The sequence below is a fragment of the Apteryx rowi genome, unplaced genomic scaffold (assembly GCF_003343035.1).
Source record: "Apteryx rowi isolate R43461 unplaced genomic scaffold, aptRow1 scaffold_22, whole genome shotgun sequence".
Taxonomy (NCBI): Eukaryota; Metazoa; Chordata; class Aves; order Apterygiformes; family Apterygidae; genus Apteryx; species Apteryx rowi.
In genome coordinates, this window is record NW_020448530.1 from 2,735,123 (window position 1) to 2,760,702 (window position 25,580).

Below are 25,580 nucleotides of genomic sequence, written 5' to 3' on the forward strand. Positions count from 1 at the left end.
TCATAGGTCCCTGTGTATGTCTCCATTGCATTCATTCTTATGGAAGAAATGGCTTTGTTAACAGTTTGACTGATAACTATGCACTTACTGGGAATCATCCTTGATGGGCAGTGGCTATGCCAAATTCTTGCTATATGCTTTCTGTCAGCTGGTTCTTTTTTGCCTTTTTTTGTCTTTCTGTTCACTCCCCCCCCCCCTTCCCCACAATACTTGGTGAAGCTACTACTGATTTTAAAAAGRCCACCAGAGGAGGCTCTAATGGGAATAAAAGGTGGACTGAAGTTCTATAAGGTGTTAGCTTGCATGGGATACTTGAATATTTTCTTTCTCTCTAACTTATTTTCCTCCTTAATCTTAGATGTGATGCAAGCTTTAGTTCCAAGTTCTTCAGACTTGAAATACTAGTAAAATTAGATCATCCTATATGGTCTTGTAAAGCTTTTTGTACGTCTAATGTAAAAGCAATGTTTAAGAAATACATATTTTTATTACAAGTTTTATTTTTTTCAGGTTTTCATACCAATAATGCTTATAAAACAAAGGATTCTTAAGCACTTATGTGCCTTTACAAAATCCACATGTGTTCAGACAGTGCAAGGAAAATTTGAAWAATTTTATTCAGAACTCTGCTCCTAAACACACCTTAACTAAACACATTTGTTTTGGTATTTACTGGTGTATGGTGTGGTAATGAGGCCATGTGAATAAAATGGAGAAATGATGATTTGCCCTTTGCAAAGGCTGTAATTTTGCTTAGTTAGATGCCCTACCATAAGAGACATGACTGCACCCCAGTGGCCCTACTGGCCTTAAGGAGTTGGGAATGAAGAAATCTTTAAATGATATAGCTCCCTTTAAAGGATTGGCAGATTAATTATAGGCTTATACGTCAGCTGCAGAAAGTGTAAGATCAGCAATTAACTTTTAGACTCATATCAAAAGAAGAGTGTCTGTGGAAATGCTGTGTTTAGATGCCTGCAGGGTGTCCGAGTTATCCTTTCATATCAGGATTTTTAATACTCTTAAAACTCCTTTTGCAGCTGTTARTCTTTCTTTGCTAGCAAGTGCCAGGCTTCAGTGTGTTTGATTATCTGAAAGCGCATCTGGCCAGCCACACCCTCTCATTCATGGTGTGATGTTGTATGTGTGTTGATATTCTAGAATGAGTCTGCAGATTTTAAATGCAGAAAATGGAGAAAACTGTGAAAACATCAATGATGATCTAACAGCGGAAAACTGTGGCTTTTGCTTTACACCACCGGAACCTACAGGGAGACCATCCATTCTGCGCCTGTCACAGAAAGAAAACTTTCCACCACGAAGTGTGGCAAAAGCTATGAAGGTAAATATGCTTTTGTATTGATTATATTCTTTCTTCTTCCTTCTACAATCTCTGACACTGAACTGAACATGTATGCTATTTGAAGCTTGAAAATATTGCTTTGTTCATGTTCTTCCCTTTTCCTCCTTTCCCTCCTACCCTCCCTCCCCCCAAGGTAACCTTTCAAACTCCTCTAAGAGACCCTCAGACTCGAAAAATCTTAAGTCCTACCATGACAGACAAACTTGAGGCTACTTTTACACTGGATGATTGCAGGGAAGCCCCAGAGGATGATCTTTTATCTGCATTCAACAATGTTGAGTAAGTAATGTCACTGCTAGTAGTCTTAATACAGGACATACTCAAGAAAGTTACAAAATTACATTTTAAATAAACAATTTTATAATGAGTGAGAATTATGTAAACTGCATAAGAGGATCRAAATTAGTGCTGAACTTGATGCACAAACTTTTTTCAAAGCTAAAGCTTTCTGAGAAATAATGACAGTTATCTTGGTTGCAATATTGATTACTGAGCTCTGTTTCTGTCTCTGCAAGTGCATTAGGCAGAGAATACAAAACTGTTTCCTGCAATAACCTTTTTCCTGTGAGACTATATAACTGTCTGAAGTTTATCTGCCAAGTCTTCAAATTTTTTTGAATGCCAAGTACTATTTTATTTCTTTAAATTTAATTCTTAAGATGTGTCTTCTGAAGAGTTGGCTTGAATTAACATCTTGAGTCAGTGCTAAGATTCAAAACAAAAAAAAGCAACCTGAAGTGAATGTAGCATCAATCCCAAGTTAGAAGTAGTTTGTGCATCTCTAGCCTAGGAGCCTGTGTCCCAGTGTAGCCAATGGCAGCTGCCTAGAGAAGAGCAGTCTGCAGTGTTGCAACTTAAGGTTTTGCAACCTCTTCACTAGAGATACTGTTATAATAGTATAGCAATGATACAATGCTATTATGTTATTTAATAGCTCTCAGTGGATATTTTTCTTACTGAATTTTTCAACCTTGTTTTAAACTGTTGTAAACGTCTGATGTCTGTAATGTCTAGTGGCAAGAGGTCTTGGAGCTTAGCCTCCTCTTCTGTGGAGGAATATGTCCTTTTGTTTGTTTTAAACTACATGTTAGTTTTACTTAGCCCCCTATTTTTGCATTTGGGAAGGGGAGAAGGGAGAAAGATGAAAACAGTGGATGATCAGTCCTTATTTAACTTCTCAGTGCCCCTTAAATTGTTGGATTCACTTCAACAGTTATTAACTTGCATGTATACTGTAGCTTAGAAAAGTAAGCCACCACATTTTTTAAACTATTTGCTTAATTGCATCTATGGCTCAAACTTATTGTTCGCATGAATAAATGAAGATCTAATACGTATACAGCTCAATGGAGTTAAGAGCTGGCCCCTAACTGTTTTTAGTTAGGGATGTAATTGTGTGTCAAGGCATTGCTTGTATTGTATATATCCTTTTTGCTTTTCTTCTTGCTACAAACAAATCTGTATTTTAAAATTAAAAACTGCATGTTGCTGAATTACTTTCTTTAGAGAGAATTAGTAAAAAAAATTATGTCCTTTAAGTTTCCAGTAGATATCTTTCTCTAGACTGGCATTTATTGGGTTAAATACTGAAAGAAAATGGGAGGGGCCTGACTAGTTAGACAAGTCTGGGGCTGAACTGTTGCAGGGAAGAGGCACTCAAACCGGGTGAGAAGARCTTTCTGACCTTTATCTCCAGCCTTTGCTTTCAGGTTTATCAAAGTAGTATTTTTACTGAGCAGCTTTTAATCATGTTCTGCTCTATAGCAGATATGAATGGCACACAAATAATTACTTTGCACAGGGACAAAACAATAGGAGGAAATACTGTTTCAGGAAGTAATGGCTTAACTCTCTGTAGTCTGAGGATGAGCCTCAAAAAAGTTAAGCTTGGGGAAATAACAGAGAGCAGCAACTTGTAGAATACCCAGCAGTAGTGAGTATACAAACTCTTTCTTTAACTTGCTTCTTCTGTTAGAATCTTACTTCTTTCTCTTACTGGAGAGAACTTACTTTCTTGTAGACTGCTTTGCTCTTCAGCTTTGGTGTTGTACAGAGTTGAGAATACCTGAAGTCCAGGTTCTGTTCTGATATGTAGGACCTCATAGATGAAATGCTGGTGCACACTTTCAGACATACAAAATCGGCCAGAATGACCAGACAAAGTAATGGACGAAGTGGGAGAAGTGAGTCATGATCCTAGTTTGAGCCTAGTCTGAGTTAGTCATGACTCATAGACAAATCACCATGAAGATGTACTAGCAGTTGTGCCTGTGTTTGATCTGATTGTTGTTAACTCMTCCTGAGTATTACGTGTTTTGGACTATTCAGTGAAATGGAAATGTCAGTTTTACTGTGATGAGTAGAGCTGTCACAGTGGTGACTGGAATAAGAGAASCTGGCTGTGTCAAATGGATAGCTTAGGAATACTGAGTACCTTTAAGGACTGACTCTTTTTCCTGTAGTTCATGTATACCATCTCATAATTGCAGGCTCTTTTGATGGCAACTGATTCTTTGTTATGCTATTCTTTTGCTGTCAGCTCCCATACTACATAAAAAATTAAGACTGTTCTAGAGCATACAAAACTACTTGTGCAAATCATCTTTTTAAACATGATTTGAAATGATATCTGAAAAATAGTTATATCATGTGTGATTTGACTCTTTCAATGCAGCAATCRTCTTCAAAAAACTGAAGCTGAAGCAAGTAATACACAGTCAAATACACAAATGCCAGAGAAGGTTAGTGCTGCTCCTTACCCAGATGATGAAATGCCAGTGAAGAGCCGAGGTTCCTACAATATTGACTTTGATAACTTGAATGACATCAATCCCTTTCAGAGTTCAGTGCAGCTGCAGAATTCCCCTGGAAATCTACAAAAGTCTCCTGTATCTAGCAGTCCTGAGAGAGTTTCTGAAAAAAGTAGTAATTCTCTTCCACTGGATGATACAGTTCCTTTTCCTTCAACTGCAGCAAGTACAGAGAGCTCCAGTGCAGAGGAAAACATACTTTTCTCTGGAAAAGAATCTGTTTTGACAGAGTTAGAGGAGTCTAACAAACACAAGCTGACTCCTAAGCAAGCAATCAGTGACTCTGTGCAGGATGTGAAATCTACTTCCAATGTAGTAAGCTGCACTAACTCTGTGGGATCAACAGATGCACCTGCACATTCTGTACAATTATCTGGCAAACTGGATCCTAGTAGTTCTGATGCAACTGATTCTTCTAAAACTGGGGAACCGAAGCTTCAGAATGTTTCAGTAGCAGAAAAACCCTCCACAGAAGAGTCGAAGCCTGCAGAGGAGCCTGGTATCTCCAAGGGGGAACCTGCAGAAAAGCCTGGTATCACCAAGGCTGGACCAGTAAAACTGGAATTTGACTTTGATAATACCACTGCTAGAAAACCACCTCCTAAGAAACTAGGTAAAAGACCTGGAATTAAGCCACCTTCCAAAAAAATTCCTAGTGCTAAAACAAAAACAGAGAATACTGAAGTGAAAAGTGTAAGTAATGTGGAAGAAGAAATTCCTGTTCCCAAAGCATCTTATAAGTTTGACTGGGACAAACTTGATGATCCAAACTTTAAYCCATTTGGAGGAGGCTCTAAAATTTCCAGCTCACCCAAGTGCCCTAAACCTAGCACTCAAAAAGCTCATCTGCAAGAGGAGCAGGATGGTACCTTGTCAAGGAAGGAGTCTCTTCCAGTGGAGCAGGATAACAYGACAAGTACCTGTGAGATTCTTGAGGAAAGAGATCCTGGAAGTCTGTAAGTAAATCTRCATAATTGAATGTAGAAGTACCTTGAACTCTTCTGTGAGAAAAGATGGTTTATCTTTTATAACAAAGGGACTCTTAACTCCTTGAGTTTCTCCCTCAGCTAGATGGGCGAACTTCTGACATGTCATCTCTAGCATAATGGGTTGTGATGGCAAAGATCTTGTTGGGGAAACCATCTGGAAATGGCTAGGTCTGGGCAAAAGTTATTCTTAAATCTTGAGGAAGGGAAGAGAACAGGCTTATGTGGGAAGAGCATTAATACCTTGGTCAAATTATTCTAATTTTGGAGGAGTGAGGATAAAGAACCAAGTGTGGAGAATCAGGTAGCTGCTGCTATCTTTCAAAAGAACTATGTATTTTGATGTGACTGGAGAGTTAATTGGCACAGTTGTGCTTTATGCAGCATGAGAAGGGACTAGACAGTTCTGTTCCATATTTACAGTGTGGAATTAAGGGCTGATTGAAGTGAGTTARAGTACTGGCTGAGCTCTGTGRGTAGTGTTCCTTCCTTGCATTGTCTTGGGATCTGAATGCTATTTCCAATTAAAAAACTGCTTCCCATAAATGTTGCATTTTTCTGTCACCAAATTAAACTAGAGTTCTTCTCACTTGAGAATGGGAGATGGTGTTTTGTTTCCTAGAAATTGTAACTATTAAATTGTCAGCAGCTTTTGCATTACTATAGGCAGATGCTTTCCTGAAGTAAACTTTCATGAGATGTTCATTTGGCAGAAACAAGTGTCTGCTCTCTTACTCCCTGTGTACCATGATCAGCTACTTGTAACTTTTCACTTGGTAAATAATAYTTACACTGTYATCAATAAATGAAGTATTGGACTTYTARTGAAGCTTTACACCAATAGTCATGCTGCGTTCTTTTGGTGGAAAGTGTAGCAGGCTGCCTTGTAAATCCTAGTTCGTTTTTTTTTTTTTAAAAAGTTCATCTTAAAAAATAATTTGGCCTTTACAGATACAAATAAGTCAAGGGTATTAAGTCAAGTGTAAGACTCTTCTGTGATACTGCTGTGACTTTCTCTGCTTCCCAGATAGCACGGCTTCTGATGAACAGAGCTTTCTGTCACTTAAGTGTCATCAGGAAAGACAGTGAATTTACATCCCCACCCTTGAAGCTTTCTGTACTGCAGCGGTAGAAGCTCTCAAATAAGCTTATTTTATTCAGTGTTTCAGTATATCTAGCAAACAGAATTCAGAATTGTCTAGGTGTCTTTGTTGATACCTTTTTTCTTTAGGGAAATCGGTAAACGGAGTGTGGCAGAAGACAAGCCAGGAGTTCAAGAAGACAAGCTAGGAATTCAAACAGAAGCTGAACTTCCAGGACAACTAACCATGGTGATGTATAGGAAAGATATCAATTTCTTGGCCAGTTGTTTAATAGAGCAAAATTATTCTTGACTTCACCATTATATCCCTTGTTTGGTATTTTGTGTAAGAATTGGTTTTTAAGGATCTTCATCAGTTTTAGAGTGACTATCAACTGTGCACAGACTTCTTTTGAAGCTAACATCAGAGGCAGCAAAATTGGTAGCTTGGTACATAGTATCTCTCTTTTTGATCAGCAATAGCGTATAAGGACAAACCTAAGGGTGTGAACTCTAAAGAGTGACTCCTGTCTGATGTGAACTATGCTTAAACAACRCCTTGGTAGTACTGTTTAGTTCCTGTGCCTATGAACTTTTGAGGTTTATGTTGGCTGCCCAGCTAGTTTGACAAACCAATTTGATCATTATGATACTGAATATATTTTCATATTACAAGTAAAGTGTTATATTAACAGTAAAAAGGATTGCTTTCCTTCTATAGGAGAAGAAAATGCATCCCTCTAAACTGTCTCCAGCTAATGTCCCCTCTCAAGATAACCTAGTTTYGGTTGACAGTGGAAAAAGCTCAATGCCTGCAGAAGAAATTAAACTTAGTTCCCACAGAACTGAGATAATAGCAGATGACCAGACAGCTAGCACTGAAYCTGAAGAGCARTTCAGACCATCAGCAGAAGGTAAGAGCAGATTTTTAGGACAGACTTGGAAAGATGCTATTAAAATAACCACTCAATATCTTTGTTTCTCTACTTCAATATTGGCAATTGATTCTACTTTTTCTTGTCTTCTTTTGCTATCCTAAAAGGATTGTAAAAATCACAATAAATAGCAGGGGTGGGAAATGTATCGAAGATTACTTCTAACCTTCTCTGGATTATGCTAAATTCCAATAGCTGGCTAATAGCAATAATCTGCTGCCTGAGAGGATGAACTTTATTCTGGCATAGAAATGGTGTCTTTGGAGCTTCAGTGACAGCTTTCTGTGCTAAAAATACATGCTCTGCCYTCAAAATCACTTCTAGTGTTAAGTACTTTCTAAACTGAGAACATTAGAGCCATATAACTGCCTGTATCTGAGTCTTGTAGCTTACTGCAGGCCCTCAGCACTGCTTGAATGCTGATTGCTTGTTGCAGCATGAGTGGTCTTTCTGCACTCGCATGTGGGTCTTGAAAGCTTACTGCATAGCCAAGACTTCGGACCACCTGAAAGGGTTATTGCTTGTAGGAGCATTGTGTGGAAGGATGAGCCAACGCCTTGACTGCTGTGCAGTGTGTCACATAGTACTTGAGTGGAACTGATGTATTGAGAAATGACCATGATAACTTGTGTGATCACAGCTGTGAGCTGTGTACTAATTCGAATGGTCAGACTGGTAATCTTAGCCTTTTATGGGGCATTGTATAAAGCAGTAGAATATCCAAGTGTGCTTGCCACTTTAACTATAGAACAACAGAATTTCTTCAAATGTGTGTTAAATTCTATGAATTTAACATGCATTTGAGGGAAATGGAAGCTAAGTTCATTTGGCTTAGAAAACTCTGCCTTTTTAATTCCATTCTGAAGTATAAGACTTCTGTGGTAAGTGGAAAACTAATGATGATGAGACAGGAATTTATTTGCTTTTTGCCTATACATATCTGTTTCAATCTGTAGATGCTTTGCTAAGATAATATGACAATATTGCACATCTTTTGTATAATTCTTTTCCAGTTCTAGGAATGGGCATAGAAATAGACTATCTGGAACAGTTTGGAACTTCATCAGTAAGTATGATACTGAAATGTTTTGTTATCCTTCCTGCCTAAGGGGAAAGGAAGAGAAAAGGGAACTGTCAAGCCTTAGATGCTTTTATGGAATGAACTTGACCATAGAAATATATATTCTGTTTCAAAAGAACGTATCTTTAAGGCTGGGGGAGAGATGTAGTTACAAGCAGTTTTGCTAAGGATCAGACTCTGTGCTTTGTTTGTGTTTGTTTGCAGAGGTGCTGTTTCTGTTGGTAGTGAAATTGAGATGGATATGTTTCACATCTCTGCTTGCTAAAGCTGTGAGAACATAATGCTTTTGGAAGTGCAGGATCACTGTTTTGAAGCAGTATCTTTCAAAGTTCTTTTTTATGGAAAATTTCAGGAAGTCTGTCTCTAAATCAGGAATGTCATGTTTAAATTAATACAGCTTAATTATTCTTTCTCTTCCTTTGGGCCCAGAGTAGGAGTGACTATGAATATACAGTGAATTGAAATTGTTTTTTTTTAATCCCACCATGTTTGTCTTGTGTTAGCAGAGGCTAACATACACTGCTCACTCAGTTTACATACCATCTTTCCCTGTCAGATAGGTCTGCTGGTTTTGAAAGGTTCATGAAAGTTTGCCTTTTTGGTTCTRTCTGTGAGCAAAGGACTTTGAGTTCACTTGATGTTACATAAGGACTTAAGCTTGTGGGCACCAACTTCTGTTACATAATTGTTCTCCTGAGAACAATACTCTGCCACAGAAGAATAGGCTCGCCCTCCCTCCAGAGGATTGTGTGTGCTAGAGTTACACTATAAGGCGGCAAATCTGCTAGTTATGCCTCTTTCTCCTCAGTTCAAAGAGTCTGCTTTGAGGAAACAGTCGCTGTATTTGAAGTTTGACCCTCTGTTGAGAGACAGTCCCAGAAAACCGATTTCTGGTACTATTGAAACAAATATGAGCATTATGACTGCTCCGCTTCAGTGTGGGTAGGTATTGATTTAATCTAAACTGTAGTACATAGCCTTACGAAGAAAGGCAGCACTTGAACACAATTGACTACATTTGCTCATTTTTAGTCCTTTTGCTGATTTAAGCAGATTGCTTGAGGAAGCTGAAAAGCCTGCAGTGAGTCTTCAAAATGAAGAAAAACCAAAAGGACTAGATCTTCTGGGAACATTTACAACTTCTGTAAGGATACCTGAAATGATACCAAGTTTCTTGTTGATATTTTGGGGGAAGGGGTCAGGTAGTGTTCTGGATTCAAGATTTATCRTGCAAAACTTCTATGGATAACAGAATACTTAAAATGCTTATTTAAACTGTCATCTTAGAAATGAGGTTGGATACCCAGTGATATCAAAATTGAACTTTTTGATGGACTTCATGTCCTTGCATATTATCTCTTTTGTGGAAACTAGTAGCACTGCACATTCTCTAAGAGAATTTAAACCATTCTTAAGAATGCTTTATTTRAGCAGTCTTTCATGCAGCTGAAACATCAAAAATAAGAGCACTACTTCAATTAATCTTGATGCTGTACAGCCTAAGGTTTATAATGTGAGCATTGCTTTTGAATAGAGATCTACACAGCAGTTTATCCCAAACTGGTGCTTGATTTACTGTGGGACATAGTATGATGTCATCTGCTGTTGCTGTTTCTGCTCATYGTAACTGGTAGATAGCAGTTTCTTTAACACCTCGAAAATAATTGTATAGTAGTTCTACAAAATATCTACAAGGTAGCAAAGTTATGATAAATTATGGAGGTAGCTTGGAGGTTTCTTAAGTTAAATATGTTGAATTAGCTTGGGATATTCTACATACAGMTATTCAACTGTATTGAAATCAAAATCTGTTAAAACTCCAGTTTTTCTTTCCTTGCAGGTTACAGGTCCCCTAATTCCAGACTCTCTGACCAGTGATGTTTCRCCACTGCCTTTTGCTGCTTCCGCAAACACTGTAGTGGATGCTATTATAGATGTGCTAAAATATAGTCAAAAAGACATGGATGCAGCTGTCGAACTGGTTAAAAAAGAGGTATGGTGATCCCTCCAATGYAAAACTTTAAACTTAAAAATCCCCTTTGTGTGGTTTATGATACACCTCTCTATACCTGATAGTCCTTTTCATCAGACTTGGAATAAGCATCTCATCCTGAAAAGCTTACTGTGAACTTGATAGAAGTAAGAGCTATAGAACTCTTCAGGGCTGATATCTAAGGAAATATGGCAAACTTCATTTTCAGTCAGCTTCTGCCTAGTGCTGGCCAGTATTAAACAAGGATTTACTATCAAGAGATGGAATGTATGGAGGCTTAATATCAGTGATCTAAACACTTTTTATTAAACTATGCAAGAACTGCCTGTTCTTGCCTACAGGAAGGAGGGCTTCTTTGATTATAACTATATCCCTAAAACAAAGTAAAGCTGTAATGGCAGTTCAGTGAAAGGGTATGGTGTTATTTTTTTGTGTGGAATGGGGAGGCATAGGACAAAGGGAGAGGACAATGTGTCCAGCTGCTAAACTAAGAAAAAATGAAGTCTGGAACACTGGAAGGAAGTAATGTAAGTGGAGGAGGAAGGAAGGAGTCAGTGGGATGTCAAGARTCTTCTGCAACTGTATCACTATGGAAATTGCTTTTTGACCCTCATCTTTTTCTGATGCAAGAAGAGGGGTATGTCTGCTCATTACAAAAATCTGAGCACTTCTTTCATTATGGCTTTTGGATTATGTAAACTTACCAATACCATTTAATGTAAAAGGAGTACTTATACCTAAAATCTCTGTAAAACTAATTGCATCACTTCCTGTGGTCATTTCAAAATTAACTTCCGAAGAAGCATTCAGAATGACTGACCAACTGCACTGCAGTCAGACTAAGGGCACCAAATACCCTTTATGAAGATTACCAGTGCCTATGGCCATTTGCTGCTTTACAGTTCTTTTTCTTTAAGGTACAGAGGTGTTCTTCTAGAAGTGAAAGTTTTGCAGAACTGCTTTCTGTCCCTCATTTGGGAGGAAACTACCTTGCGTATTCTGTAGTGCATGAAATGGGAAATAAGTACAGCTTTGGCAGGGAGCAGACCTTAGTGCAGTGAGCAAAACAAGGAGAACTTACATAGCAGGAAGTAAAGCTTATAATATCTTAGTTGGTGCTCTGATTTCAAAGAACCATTTTAAACAGGTAAACATAGCTGCAGTGAGACAGGTGTGACTGGATGACTCTAGCAAGATATACTGTATTAATCTGAAAGCATGACAACCTGAATTTAAGATAATCTTAATTTTTTGTGAAACTACTTGGGGGGGGGAACCCTGTTTTCCTTCTGGATATATATATAATTCATGAAAACCTGCTTTTTGAGGGTCTAGTGAACTTATTTCATTTGACTTAGCAAATGAAAGCTTCTAATTGTTTCTATCTTTGTGTTTTTGCTTTTGTCAAATTTTGTTTGACCTCACAATTATTAATATCTTTGTGTTTAGTTCCATAATGAATTTAAAGTTTGTCAGATTCTCTCTATATCTTTTGGTACTTTCTTTTTTACAATTCACTTTTGACTCAAAACTACCAAAAGTCACAGTAGAGCTCTCTGAACTGCAGTATACTGTGCAACTTTGAGGGAAAACAAGAAGTAATCAGGTGCTCTCATCTTCTCTTATTTAAACTTCCAGGCTGTTTTGTGTATATTTAGGCTCCTTTGTCATTAGGTGGCTTCCAACACTGCAAAATCGACTATCAGCATTATAGTTTTAAAAGAAACCCCCAGGACAAAACTGAATTTCCTGGAGTTTAAGGCAAAGATACTACCTTGCTTATAGTGTCTACTACTGTTACTGCGAGCTCTGCTTTAATTCAATTGTTGTGGTGTAGGTATGGATATTCTTCAAGATGAAGTGTTGTTAAATTTGGAAATGTGGTAGGGGGAGGGTTGAGAGTTGCATAAAAATGRCTTCAAACTGCAACCTGATCTTGACCAGGATAATTAGTTTCTATATCAAGAGATTCAGTTGCTGAAGATCTCTGCATAAGGAATGGGCTGTCCTTAYTACAAATCAAACAGTCTATTTAAAAAAAATCAAGTCTGTGTAATGGAGAAAACAAATTAACTTCTGTATTCAGAAGTTCACTGAAGCTGAACAAAATACAGAAGAATGCAACTCACAAAAAAGGTGATGCAAACAATTCAACTACATATATATTAAAAAAAGTAATTCATATATCGCAATCTCATGCCCTCTTGACACCTTCTATGATCAGATATTTCTTTCCTGTTAATGCTAAAGTATAGTGTCTCTTAGAAATATCTTGAAGATGTATTGATTGCAGCGTGGCATGTCTGAAGGCTTTTGACATTCACAATTAATAGATTGTATTTGCACCAACAGTAAGAACCTTAAGTCCTGGTAAACTTAACAGCAGTGACTTCCATGAGTGAATAGACACATTTCTTTTTAAATGCAACTGCCTTCCAGTATTTGCTTTCTTTTCTGTGTTAAGATTTGTAGATTTCTGTGGCTTGTTTTGCTTGCCTTTTAAATAAAAGAGAACAGGTGACTCTTGAGATTATTTCATGGCTGAAGATTACTGGCCGAGGAACTGCATGTAAGATGAATAAGAGTAGTCAAAAGGTGGACTGAGATTGCTCCAGTCTTGCCACTTAACAGATGTCAGTTGCATTCAGTTGGAATTACTTCTGTGAAACCTAAGTATCATACTAGGTCATCTCGTTTAACCTAACTAAACTTGTAATGAAACATGTCACTTTAAATTCCARCTGTTCAACAGAATCAAAATTTTCCCATAGTAAATTCTAAGTATACCTAAGTTACCCTTCAGGCTGTCTTGATACTCAAAATGTRCATCGCTTCCTATGAAAGAAGTAGAGAACTTTGCTTTCCCCTCCTCCCCCAAGGTTCAAGAGAAGCAGTTGGAGACTCTAGAATGGAAAAAGAAGTATGACAAGCTTCATATGGAATACAAGGAGATGGGGTAAGCATCTGCCTTGATTTAGATATATGCTTATTTCTTCTAGTTGCTTTTTCTAACTTATGTTCAACATTGTTTTTCGTGTTTTATTTCAGAAAAATAGTTGCTGAGTTTGAGGGTACAATAACACAAATGATGGGTAAGTTTCATATTTACATAACAATAGTTTGAGGGGGCATGCTAGGCATAAGACTACTAACTGAAGTCAGTACTCTTTCACTTTTAATGGCATTAGCATTTCAAGTGCTGATGGGTTGTGTGTATGGCTGCAGCCAACGCAGTTGTAGGTTAACTTTTATGTATATTCAAACAGAGTGATGGTGTATATTGATATACCTTGGTAGGTAATAATGACTTCCTAAGTTAGGCATAAACAYACTAGGCTTTTTATTTGGCTCTCTAGTTGAGTGTGGACTGTTAGTGTTYTAGAACTGGCAGATGTAAATGTCTGCAGCTGGTGTTAAATGAGGTCAGGTAATAAACTGATTAGATGTCAATAGGAGTTCTGGCTGGACAGATCTGCCCTTTGCTTCAGTCAGACTTGTGACTTCAAAGTTATGAAGACACTGAATGAAAGTCATATTATATAACTTCATTCTCCTGGCTGAAAGCTGAATTTGCTGAATCTATGCCTTGCTTAAATTTGTTTCTTTAAGGAGACTTGATTAGTAYGTCAGCTTGTTTCCTGCTTTTTTAAAAAGTAAACTATGGGGAAACATAGTTCAGGTGTGCTAGCAAAAACTTGACCTGAARGGGTTTGCTATGCTGGTTTAGCTTGTTATCCTAGTCTCCTCCAGATCTTCCAGCTACTGTGTATCCTTGAAATAAAAAACATGTAAATGTTGTCTTAGATTCCTTGTTTCTATCACAACATCTGAGGCTTCTGTTATGGTAAACTCAAGTGCAGTATTTTGACTACATTGTAATAGAACTAGAATACAAGCCTTTTAAAGTAAAACCAAGTATTTGGACAAGCTCCTTTATAAGCACAACCCTTAATGACCTCTGGAGTTAATAGAAGGTAATATGCAGCAGATTAACAGAATATAATCTCTTCCCTAAAAGTAAAGGTACGATATCCTTTGGGAGGAGAGGCTAAGYTATGAAAGTCTCTTTTTACTTAAGAGAACAATAATTTGGTGGTGTGGAAGTCATGTGTCTGTATTATGGATTTCTTTYTTGTTTTATGCTAATGCAGCAACTAACATAAGATCATAACACTGCTACCCTCTCTTTCTTAGAGGATGCTCACAAGCAGAAGGAGCTTTCAAAGAAAGAAATGCAGAGGATGGTGGAAGAGAAGCAACAAGTTATTTCAGATCTGAACTCTATGGAGAAATCTTTCTCTGAACTGTTCAAAAGATTTGAAAAACAGAAAGAAGTGCTAGAAGGTTATCGCAAAGTAAGATGCTATAATGCAGATAATATCCTTTCAAGATAAAGGAGATTTACCTTCTATAAGAGTTGGAGAAATGATGAATTTCTAGAGCAGCCACTAGTTACTGTAGGCACTACCTGTAAAACAGGGTACCAGGTTTTGGTCTGTTTAAAGATTAAAAAATGAACTATTTATTAGGTATTCAATTCTGGCTTAAAGTATGATGATCATTCTTCTGTTAGAAGCCAAAGTTTYCTCAAACGAAAGAATGAAACACTTCTTCCTGGACGCATAAATATATCACTTTGTTAATCATGGAGACTGACTCAAATGTAGCAATTCTTGCATAAGGGCAGCCTGATTCCCCACATTCTTGATCGATGCTCAGGAGGTTTTGCTATTACAAGGTGAAACGCATGCTTTATTGGATGGGATGTTCTTTAGCTTAAAAACAAAGCCTAGTAAAGTCAGGTCTTTGTTCTAAAACATCTACAGCTATTTCTGGAGGTGGGAGGAACGAAGCTACTGAGCTAATTTCCCTGTGTGGGAAATGGATGAAAGCTGCATCAGTTTCTATGAAGAGGATGTGCCTTCAGATGTGTTGTCCTCGAGTTATCCTTTACTGCCCCCTACTTAAATTCAAAATCAGCCTGTTATAAGGTTCATGGTAGTCCACGTTTTAGGAACAGGCATCATGTCTGTCTTGCCATTTACATGTTAGTGTTGCAGAAACTTATGTGAGACATCTTTCTTCATCTTGTGTCCATTCCCGCTCTCCACCATGAATGTAGAAGCTTTCTCCTTAGCATAGAGCTAAAGCATCATCTGGAGACAGCAAGCTKCTAAATTCAAGTTCTGGAATAAGTGGGGAGTCTTAGCACTTTTTTCAAACAGTTCCAACTTGCTATAGTAGCTCATAAAATAATCAAGGTATGATAATGTTGGTAACTTTGGTGCTATTTAATGTTGGATTCATTTGTGTCAGGGCCCAAAACCTGCATCTTTTCACGGACTCCTGGAAGTACTTGGATTTCTAGTTATTCTCAGGACAATTGCAAACTAAGATGAAGTTGATTAAAAGAATAAAAACTGATGAGAGATAATTAGCAAGGACCCAGTAGCCTTTTCTCTCTACCRGAAGTTTTTTACTAGATAGAGAGTATGTTTAGAAGGTGGGGTGGAGGATAAACTTTAGTTTGTGCAAAATGAGGGAGGTTGAAAAGAACAACTTCACCCGCTGTATGAGTGTTGACAACTGTTCCTGTTACTCTCAAGCAAATAATGCCACTTTGCTATAGTCAAATAACCTATTTGGGAAGTGGAGACACTTGTCCACCTTATCTTTGCAGACATGTGGCCAGGAATCTGCAGTCTCAAATACTTAGCTCCTAACAYGTAAAAAGCTAACTAAAGTTCTCCCTCTTGGGATAGAATGAAGATGCTCTGAAAAAGTGTGCTGAAGACTACCTGGCCAGAATCAAGAAAGAAGAGCAGAGATATCAGGCACTAAAGGCACATGCTGAAGAAAAGCTGCACCAGTAAGTACCATGTAAAGAAGTCAAGTACTGGGAGTGAAATACTTAGCTTGCTCAGCTGGAGTTGCTGCAGAACTTGGTTCATTAGTGCCAAGACTTTAGTGTGACTTAAAACACTTAATTTGGGGATTAACCTTCAAAGTGCAAGAATCTAGTGTGATTCAGTGTGAACAGTTCTATGCTGTCTGATGGGAGCTTAAACACTGTCTTGCTTCAATTCCAGAGCAAATGAGGAAATTGCCCAGGTACGGAGCAGAGCCAAGTCAGAGACTGCAGCATTACAAGCCAGTCTCCGCAAAGAACAAATGAGGATCCAGTCCTTAGAGAGGAGCCTAGAACAAAAGGTTAGTCAAAATGTCACTAGTGAGTCTCTAAATTACTACTTGAGCTAGTTTAAGAAATGCCTTGTACYAGTGCTAGAAGTAGCCATGCTAACTAGCTATGCTGTTCTTGCTGGCTGCTGTCCAGGCAGGCTCTGGGAAATAGGCATTGAAACTTAGGGCACAACTCTAGCATGATAGAACTCATSTATATGCACAAATTTGTGTGGGCAAAAGATTTGTTACCGTAGATGGGTCACAGAAGCAATTGATCAGGCCACTGTGTCTGAAGGCTATCTGAACTGCTGAAGGGGATGGAGTGGTAGAACTTAAACAACTTACAGGGCAGAATTTGAGAATGAATCTTGAATAACTGACAGGTTCAGCTTGTTGCTAAGCATATGATTTATAAGCCATTAACACTAATACAGACTTTTTTGTATTGGCTGAACTCTTTCAGTGTTTTTCAGGCCATTAATCCTGATATTTGACTGCAGTGTTTCATATAGCRTAGATGAAGTTTTAGAATGCTTTGGAAAGGCACATCACTTTGACTTGTTAGAACCTTTTAAAGGAAAAACTTAAGGGTTTAAAAATTATATTGCTGGAAATGCCTGCTACTAGTTTTATGTTGCATCATGGTTATATTTTTACCAGCATTGAAGACTAAGTAGTTAATGCTGGAACATTCCTGCATTTCTGAAGAAAAGTCCCATGTCTGTGTTAYATCTCCAGGCTTAGGGCTGGGGTTTGTGTTGCTGAATAAATAATAGGTCTTTAAATAGTGAGATGAGAAGAGCCAATKAACACAGAACTGGTTTTTCTCTTGTTATAAATACAGCAAAATTTTATGTTAAGAACTTTTTTTATTAAAATGGTTGACTATATGAGGAGTTACAAAAACTGGAATATATGGATATATATTGAATTTTTTTCCCCACATATCAGTGAGTGTCCAAGTGTCATCCTACAAAAGTTTTTCTTGTGAAAATTGAAATCTAAACGTCACTATTCTCTTGAATTTGAGTGTATCTAACCAAAGGACTTTGAGTGTGATAATTTGTTTCCTAAGATTGTTGATCTCAGATTATGGGGAAAGTCTGCAGAAGTAAAGAGATAATMTAGTAAATTCTGTTGGCTCATTTGCCAGGCCTATTAAGGGTACCTTATAACCTTCTAAAAGTAGACTATCCTTCAGAGTAAATTTGCATAAGTCAGTAGCATGTAAATGGACTTTGTTCCATGTGTTAGCAAACATGACTATTTGACTCAAATCACTGTATCATAGCTTAGACATACCTGAAACTCACTGTTTTCTTTTTCCATTCTTAACAGACTAAAGAAAATGATGAATTAACAAAAATCTGTGATGACTTGATTTTGAAGATGGAAAAAATCTAGTAGTTAAACTGCCTTGTAAATATGTCTAGTCTCTGAATTCCTGTCCTATGTGTTCACTCACTTTTTAATAATGTGGAAAAAATAAAACTCTTGATTTGCACTTCTCTTGTATATTATTGGCTATGTCTTTTTGTAGGAAACATMAATTTATTGACAAGCTCATAAATACTCAAGCTCAGTTGCCCCTTCTGGTAGCTATCAATGTTCATCATGAAAAACACTCTTACAGAAGTCACTCAAAGTTGTTGAGTGTCATCCTCACACTGTCAATCCTGTCATCCTCAGTCTCTTTTCCCTAAACAGGAACACCAAGGTTCTGTACTGACAGCCACTGGCTTTGCTGATAGGGGTCAACATAGGATGTGTCTCTGTTCTGCACATCCTGCAGTCTCCTCTTAATCAAAATGTTCTGGAGTTACAAGGTTGTAATAGAGCTTGACCTGTCACAAATGCCATAAAATAAGAACTGAAAGTTTAAGTAGACAATGTTATGTCCTGCCTACAGTTACCTATGTTCCCTCTTTATAAGAGACACTTGCTTATTGGTGTGAATTTGAGTTAAGTGTTTGCAAAAAACAAGACCAGTTACTAATCTTGAAGGTGAATAATAAGCAAAATATCTCTTATAGGGTTGTCTTGCACTTTATTCATTTGCAAACAAAACTTGGTGGGGGGTGGATTTTTCATTGTTGTAGAAATGTAGAACTTGGGCTTCTTTATTTTAAGGTTATATGACTGCACTGAAGTTGCTGTTGCAGCAGGGAAGCTAAGGTGTACTGAATAGCAGGACAGGCTTGCTTGCTGCTCTGCTTTTTTTTTTTTTTAAGGCTTCAGTCTGTTTGATGCTATTGACTTTCCGGTCATAGTCCACAGCTGCCTGCCACTTGCCTGAAAGAATGACCAACAAAGTGATACGTCTTATGGAGGGCCTTGAGAGAAATACAGTAGGCTGCAGGTCAGAGGTTGAGATGAAGTCAGCTTTAATTAGGGCAACAACTGATAGATGAGCTGTTTCTACTTAACAGGATTGCCTCATCACTGGCTACTGACTTTTATTTTAATGTCACTGGGAATTCATTCCCTCACTTGCCTAACTAGTAGTTGCATTTAGCTCTCAAGAGTGCTGCTGGGTGTGCTCTTAGCTTTCCTTATTTTGGAGTGGTTTCTTTATATGTCAGGGTAATCCTCCAGGGCAGGAGGAAAAATGAATAACAGTCCCTAGCAGGTCTGAGGTCTACTCCTTAGACAGCTAGCTACCTGTTAGTAGCATGTATATTGGCTATTGTATATAGAATGAAGATCCTATAGCTCAGAGCAGGTCTATAGTTAACTCAGACTCCAAATTCATGGTACATGAGCTTTTCTCTAACTTCTGCACTATCCTGAGAGTGTCTGTATGAAAACAGTGGCAACAATATTCTGTGCTCAGCTCCTGCTGAAACTGTTGTACTGCGTGTTTTCTTTAAGGCTTAGGAAAGTGCCAGACAGTAGCAGAGAGTAAACTTGTCACAGAACAGACTGAACAAAAAAAGGGTTGTTGCTGCCTTATCTTCAAATAGGAGGCATTACTCAAGGCTGTGGTTTGGGGGTGATGTGGTCACAAATGATGGACCTGTTCACTTCCCCTTGCCAGGGGAGAAAGAAGTGACTGGGGTGTGATGATCCAAACAGATTTACTGATCTGGGAAAAGGGTGCTGAATGAGAGAAACTGTTTTGCATTGGATCACTGTGTTTGCCCTTTGGCACATCTTACACAAAAAGGGAAGGGTAGAATAGGGCAGAGAAGGATCCAATTTCAGCAGAATCCCAAGCTAGATTAATGTAAAACTAAGCTGTCATAAATTAAATTCACACATCAGGAATGAACTTGCAATACTAAATCTTTCCATAAGATGTAGCTGCTGCTCTTTGAAATACTGACTGTAATAGACTGGGCTTTGCTTCAGCGCATTGCAGAGTTGGATAGTGTCCCTGTCTACTCTGACTGCACTTAATGGTAATAAGACAATTGTTCTGATAAAGGTTCTTGTTGGAAAGGACAAAGAACTGCAAAGTGATATATACCAACAGACTATATAAATAGTGATAATACCATCTGAAGCTTCTGTGCTGCAGATGCCAAAGTGTTAGCATACCCCTGCCCTGATTATAATAATGTAATGAATTCTTTAGAGTTTGGGGACAAAGACTCTTGTCATTATGTCTGCCCTTCTATTCTGCTCGTGTGTGTGTGGTGTCGGGGGGGGTATAGCCTTTTTCTCTGGGTCTTCAGGCAACAGCAGAGACTGCAGCATAAGGGACTCCTGGGATCCTCCCTTTGTTGCTTGAGGTGACCTGCCCCGAGATCTCCCTGTGGCTCCATATTGATTGCACATAGAGTGTCTCTGCTCTGGTATCTTGCTGGGTGAAGGGAGGAGAGCTGCTAGCTGGAGAGAGGAAGGGAGCCTTAATTTGGCTTATGTTTGTTCTGTTGCTCGAGTATAAAGCCCTTGCAGACATCACAGCCCCCAGTCTGGTGATGGAGGTGGATGCAGAGGAAAAAGTCCAGTTGAATGAGGCCAGCATATCAGATACAGATGCTATGGCGAGGTCAGTGCCTGACAATTTTCATTTGGTCCATTATCAAGCCTGTTATCAAGAACTGCACCTTGTGCAGCAAGTTATTGCATCTTGCCAACACATACTGGACACTGTACAGCAGTAAAATGTGAGAAGATAATCTAGCACRCTTCTAATGTAATCTGACCAGTACAGTGTGAAATCTGTCCYAGGCTCTCCTGTTTACTGGTTGTATCAGTGCTTACAAGATAACTGATGGTATTTGAAAACTAATACTTGAGCGGAGATCACTGTAAATGTCTGGATACTGCAATGGATGAGCAGGGAGTTTTTGAATGTGTGAGGTCCCAAAGCTTAGCATGGAGGCATTAGCCAGCCTTCAGTGTGGATGACTATATTTTGCTTGCCAGAGACTTTTTTCCTGCTTTGCTTGATTCACTTTGGCCTTTGCTTTTAAACAGCTCAGAAGGAACAGCATTTTTCTATGCAGGTGCAGCATGCATTTCCAACTAAATAAATGCTCATGCTATCTGTACGAATTTAGTATTTTTCAATTTGTAGTGGAGAAGTATTGTGTAAATGTCACCTTCCCTAGTTTAAAGCATCATTTTTCTTACTATCATTCCTCAAATGCTGGACAGTCCCCTGCRAAGGAATTCACCTTGATGGCGTACAACATAGGTGGCAAGATACAGGTTAATGAACCTGTGTGAGATACTGTATGCTTGTTTCAGTTGATTTGGTTGGTGTAGAATTGCTGAGATGAGAATCAAGCTGGCTAGTTTGTTACCTCCTTGCTGTTTAGTCATTGACATCTCTCTGCAAGCAGGTAATGGGAGAGAAATCTGATAGTGCCTAGTGTCTGTGCTCACTTGGCTTTGCTTATTATTTGCACCAACAATTGTTAGGTGCTGTACCAGCAGAGGATGACAGTTCTTGTTCCAGACAGCCTGTTCCCAGTTTGAGTATATGGGACAAGAGGTATTTTATTTCAGAGCTGGCAGGGGTGGATCAAAGGTGCTGAACCTGCTAGTGTGAGCTAACTGCATTTCTSTGTTTACAGTAAGGGTTTCCAGAGGCCTTTGCTTCTAGTACCATTTCATGGCTTTCCTGGGTTCCCCATAGGGGTGAGGTGTCATGAGGATAGACAATCACCCTCTGACTCTTCTCAACCATACTGCCATGTAGGTAATCTGTGCTGTTTACCTGCACTGACTTGTACCTGGATGTCAGTTAACCTCTTTTGCAATGGGACTTGTCTGTTAGACTTCCAAAGCAAATTTCATCGTGTAGCCTTGTCCAGCATGGTCCAAAGTCACCTTCCTCCCAGCTGTTTCAACTCTTGTTCTACCATAACCAATTTTCAGCAGAACTGTCTTAAGCTGCAGTGGTCCAACTCCAGAGTATTCAGTGTTTTCCATAGTAAAGACATTGGTTCAGAAGCTGTGGCTTAATGCCTGCTATGTTCAGGGAATTTCTCCAGATTGACTCCAAGATGGACCCCTAGGATCAGAGGGTTGGATTCCGGGCAATGTTCTGGCCCTTTGACACTGCCCTGACAGCACAGAATAGTTAAAGAAATGCCATAGGTGGACTTAGGGGAATTTCAGCRGAGTTGTCTCAGGGTGAAACCAGAATCAGGGAAGGGTGACCCAGACTCTGATTTCAGATGGATGCTTAACCATATAGCTTTACTCTGAAGTTTGCAGTTTATATGTCCAAATCAGGTGTAATTTTTGTTTTTTTCTGTTGCTGTTGTAGAAGTTTAAATTGCAGAGAAAAACACCAGACAAATAATGGAACATCTATTCCTTTTTTRGAAGGATTTGTTACCTGAATCAGTAAACAGAGCATTTTAAAACAGATAAGGGAAATTAATACTCCTTTTCCATTAAAAACAAACTTATAAAACATTTTATATCACTGTGCTGTCTTTGGCTGTATGAGGAGCTCACAGCCTTTTCAGAAGTCATTAGATCATGACATGACTGATCTTCTTATGGCTTTGAAAGATCAGTGGGGCTTTAACTTTGTCAAATGGATTCAGTCAGAGCATCTACTCCATTACAGATTTCTTTTCCTTTCCAGTATGCCTAGTACAGACAAATTAAATACTCCACAGGAGCAGGGGGGAAGGAAGTTTCTTGCAAGCTTCATCCTACTTTTGAATGATGTTAGTGCCAGTAAAAATTAATTGTAGCTTACATCATGTATTTGTTCTTCAGCACTTGGTGCCAGATTTTTGCCAGTGATGTCTGGCTATTTGAGTGTCTCGTGAGCAGTCTGCAGCCTCAGAACGTGGCAGTGTCAGATGCTGATATTTCTCTCCTTTGGGAGAGTGTTTTCTGCTGGTGAAACCCTGCTCACTGCAAGAGGGTAGTGGTGTGACTGCCCACCTCTGTGGAGTCCCTCCTGGCGTATGAGAGAGGTGAGCCAGGCTGCAAGGCCAGCCCCTTGGCTGGTGTCACTTGTCAGAGCACTGCAGGAGCATGTGAAACGGGACCAGCTTGTCTAAATACATTTGTATGGTAGGTCTCAGTGGCCCAGAAGCAGCTGTGACAGTTTAATGGGGCTAACACATGTTATGGGTTGCAACAGCCCACCAAGTGTGCTCAGATGTGTTGTGTGGTTTGTTAGGCTTGAGGAAGGAGCCACCTGGGATGCAAATGTGGTGAATCTTTTTCCCTGAGTCTCTTTAAATGTGCTTAGGCTTACAATGTAAGACTGGGGGAGGGAAGATCTCCAGATCCTTCCAGTATGCACTCATATTGCCCCACTCCCAAACCAGGTGTCTAGTCCCCTTCTACAACATCAGGGTAGACTTTAGACTTCTGTGATGGGACAAATTTGGCAGGATGGCATGGACTTCTTGAATCAGCCATTTAAACTCTTTTTTCCTCTATATTCCAAGTTTGCTGAGCAATATTGCCTCCTGGAGCCTAGTTAACTGCTTTAGTTTTTGCTTTTTTATTTTAATGGCTTAAAAAAAAAGGCTGCTTTCCATCATCTGTTTTAACTTGATCCCCAGAGAAATAGCTTCTCCACAGTGCCATGTCATGTTTTTCAAATCAAGAGCCTACATCACTCCTCAACACAAGCAAATGTTTCACTTCTCAGATTCAGTTAACCCATTTTCTTTTGTACAAGTTGCCACTTCTCCATTATCCTCCCAGGGGATGCACAAGCCAAAAGGAGAACAGAGTTAACAAAGATGACTCTAGCTTCAGGGAGTAAAGAGCATGTGTTAATGAGCGTGAAAGGACCGTGCATCCCAAAATGCAGGAGGACTTCAGTCAATGAGGGAATCCAGATGTCTCCAAAGAATTTCTTCTCAGGGATATGTGCCCCAATCTAAGTGAGCAGGTACCATCAAGAAAGAAAAAAAAAATCACTGGATGGTAGACCTACAAAAACCACTTTTCCAAACCCTCTAGTTATAAAAAGTTCCATTATGCAGAAAGTTCCACTGCATATCTTTGGGTATTTAAAACAATAAATCCCTGCCTTTCTTTCCATTAGCAAATCCAACATGACCGCATTTGGGAGGCAAGTGACAAGTGTTACCCAGACTGTAGCACTGAGAAGTTGTGTGGGAGCACATGCCTGACAGCTGATAGTTTTATTTATAATCGTGGCGCCGTGATTCGGCGTTCCATCTCAAAGCAGTCGGTATTAAAAGGGAGAATTATGTTTGGGTTGGAAGAGAGGTAAATGTAAGTCTAAAAATAGAACCTCAGCCTAGCTCCTGAGCTGTGTTCAGCAAAGCTAAGGAGATGGAGATGTGATGGTTGCTCTCCATCTTCCCAGCCACGGCATTATCTGCTGCTACCCTGAGTTTTTCTGTATTTTTCCATCCCCCCCCCCCCCAAAAAAAAAAGCCTATATGCAGCAAGTCATTGGAGAACATGGATAATGTTAATAATATTGATTATTGGATATTGCAATGAAGATGGGATTTAGTTTGTCAGAGGGTATAATGGTCTAGTTGATGGGGAGATGAATTTGAATGCTGGGATCTAAGTGCTGACTAGTAGCGTGATCTTGAAGAAACCACTTTGGTGCTCCGTGCCTCTATTTCCACAGTGGTAGCTAGAGATTAACAATATCTGCTTCTTTTACACAATGCACTTTGAGATTTTCAGTTCCAAAAGCTAAGTGTTGCTAATATTTTCCATCTGATGGGCATCCTGGAGCTAGCATTGTAAATTCTATTTGCCCAGATCTCATGATAGAAAAGCCGTTGTTCTGATAAATGAACTAATTAACAATGAAGCATCCCATCTGGTAGAAAAATCTCTGCTGTAGTTTCTATGGGGATTTCTGTAAATAAATAAAATCCTTTCCAAAGCAGKGTTTTGATCAGCAGTTGTTTTCAAACAATGGAACTTATATCTGGGTCCCAAATTTGAAGTCTCCAGCTGAGATCTAGTCCTCCTGGAATCTAGGATATCAGGGCCATCAACTTTRCTGTGGATTTAACTCTTTAATGGAGTTGAGGTGCATTTAAAAAAAAAAATTGTTGTGAACAAAAGAATCCCACCCTTCCAACCAGAAACCTGATTTTGACTGATCCACTGCTGCTTCTGCGTTACCTGTGATAACTGTTCTTGGTGACATACAAGCAGCCTCTGTTCATAGCAGAAAGTCACCCTTGTTTGCTGTCTTACAGTTGGTGTCTCTGATAAGTTCAAGTGTTTCTCACACTGTCTCAAGCTGCCTCCCAGTCTGGCCCCAGGTGCCAGAAACCCTGACCCCCTTGGAGGACCTGTAAGTAATGCACTTAGTTACCCTAAAGGAGACCAGCCCCTCTGCGGGTGAAGATCAGGCTGAAAATCTTGGGGTCTGTTAAATTATGCCAATATACTTCACTTGAGGATCTCACTTATGATCAGCTATTAATTAAGTTTTATTTCATCTTGGCTTAATCAAGATGACCTCCAAACCTGAACGAGGAGTCCTCTGCTGGCTTCAGCCCTGGGATGAGATAAATAGCTGGACTGTGTTCAGCAGTGCCAGTGGATGGGTGAGGGGAAGTTTCTAATGAGAAAAATGGCCCACTTTTACATAAAAATGGAAACAGCCCCATGTCTTCTGTAAAATGAAGGCTTTTAAAGAGTGTCTAAGTGGTGGCCACTTAAGATTTAGAGCGGCCACTGCTCAGAGCAAGGCAGAAGCCCTTCATGG

General features: G+C 39.1%; 1 protein-coding gene across 4 annotated transcripts; it reads left to right on the forward strand.

Annotated features, from left to right (window-relative positions):
• The first annotated feature begins 1,000 nt into the window (after positions 1-1,000).
• On the forward strand, positions 1,001-17,947 carry TACC3 (transforming acidic coiled-coil containing protein 3). Of its 4 annotated transcripts, none has more exons than XM_026064592.1 (15): positions 1,001-1,342; positions 1,497-1,642; positions 4,038-5,129; positions 6,391-6,490; positions 6,962-7,154; positions 8,189-8,241; positions 9,065-9,198; positions 9,289-9,400; positions 10,097-10,249; positions 13,129-13,205; positions 13,298-13,341; positions 14,444-14,604; positions 16,012-16,118; positions 16,339-16,459; positions 17,771-17,947. In XM_026064592.1, the coding sequence occupies exons 1-15, from the start codon at positions 1,163-1,165 to the stop codon at positions 17,834-17,836; spliced, it is 2,739 nt and encodes a 912-aa protein (XP_025920377.1). In that variant the 5' UTR covers positions 1,001-1,162; the 3' UTR covers positions 17,837-17,947. The 4 variants fall into 4 exon arrangements, with proteins under 4 accessions (XP_025920377.1, XP_025920375.1, XP_025920376.1 ...); XM_026064590.1 differs by having other exon boundaries at positions 1,162-1,342; positions 9,307-9,400; XM_026064591.1 differs by having other exon boundaries at positions 1,162-1,342; positions 9,310-9,400.
• The last annotated feature ends 7,633 nt before the right edge of the window (positions 17,948-25,580 follow it).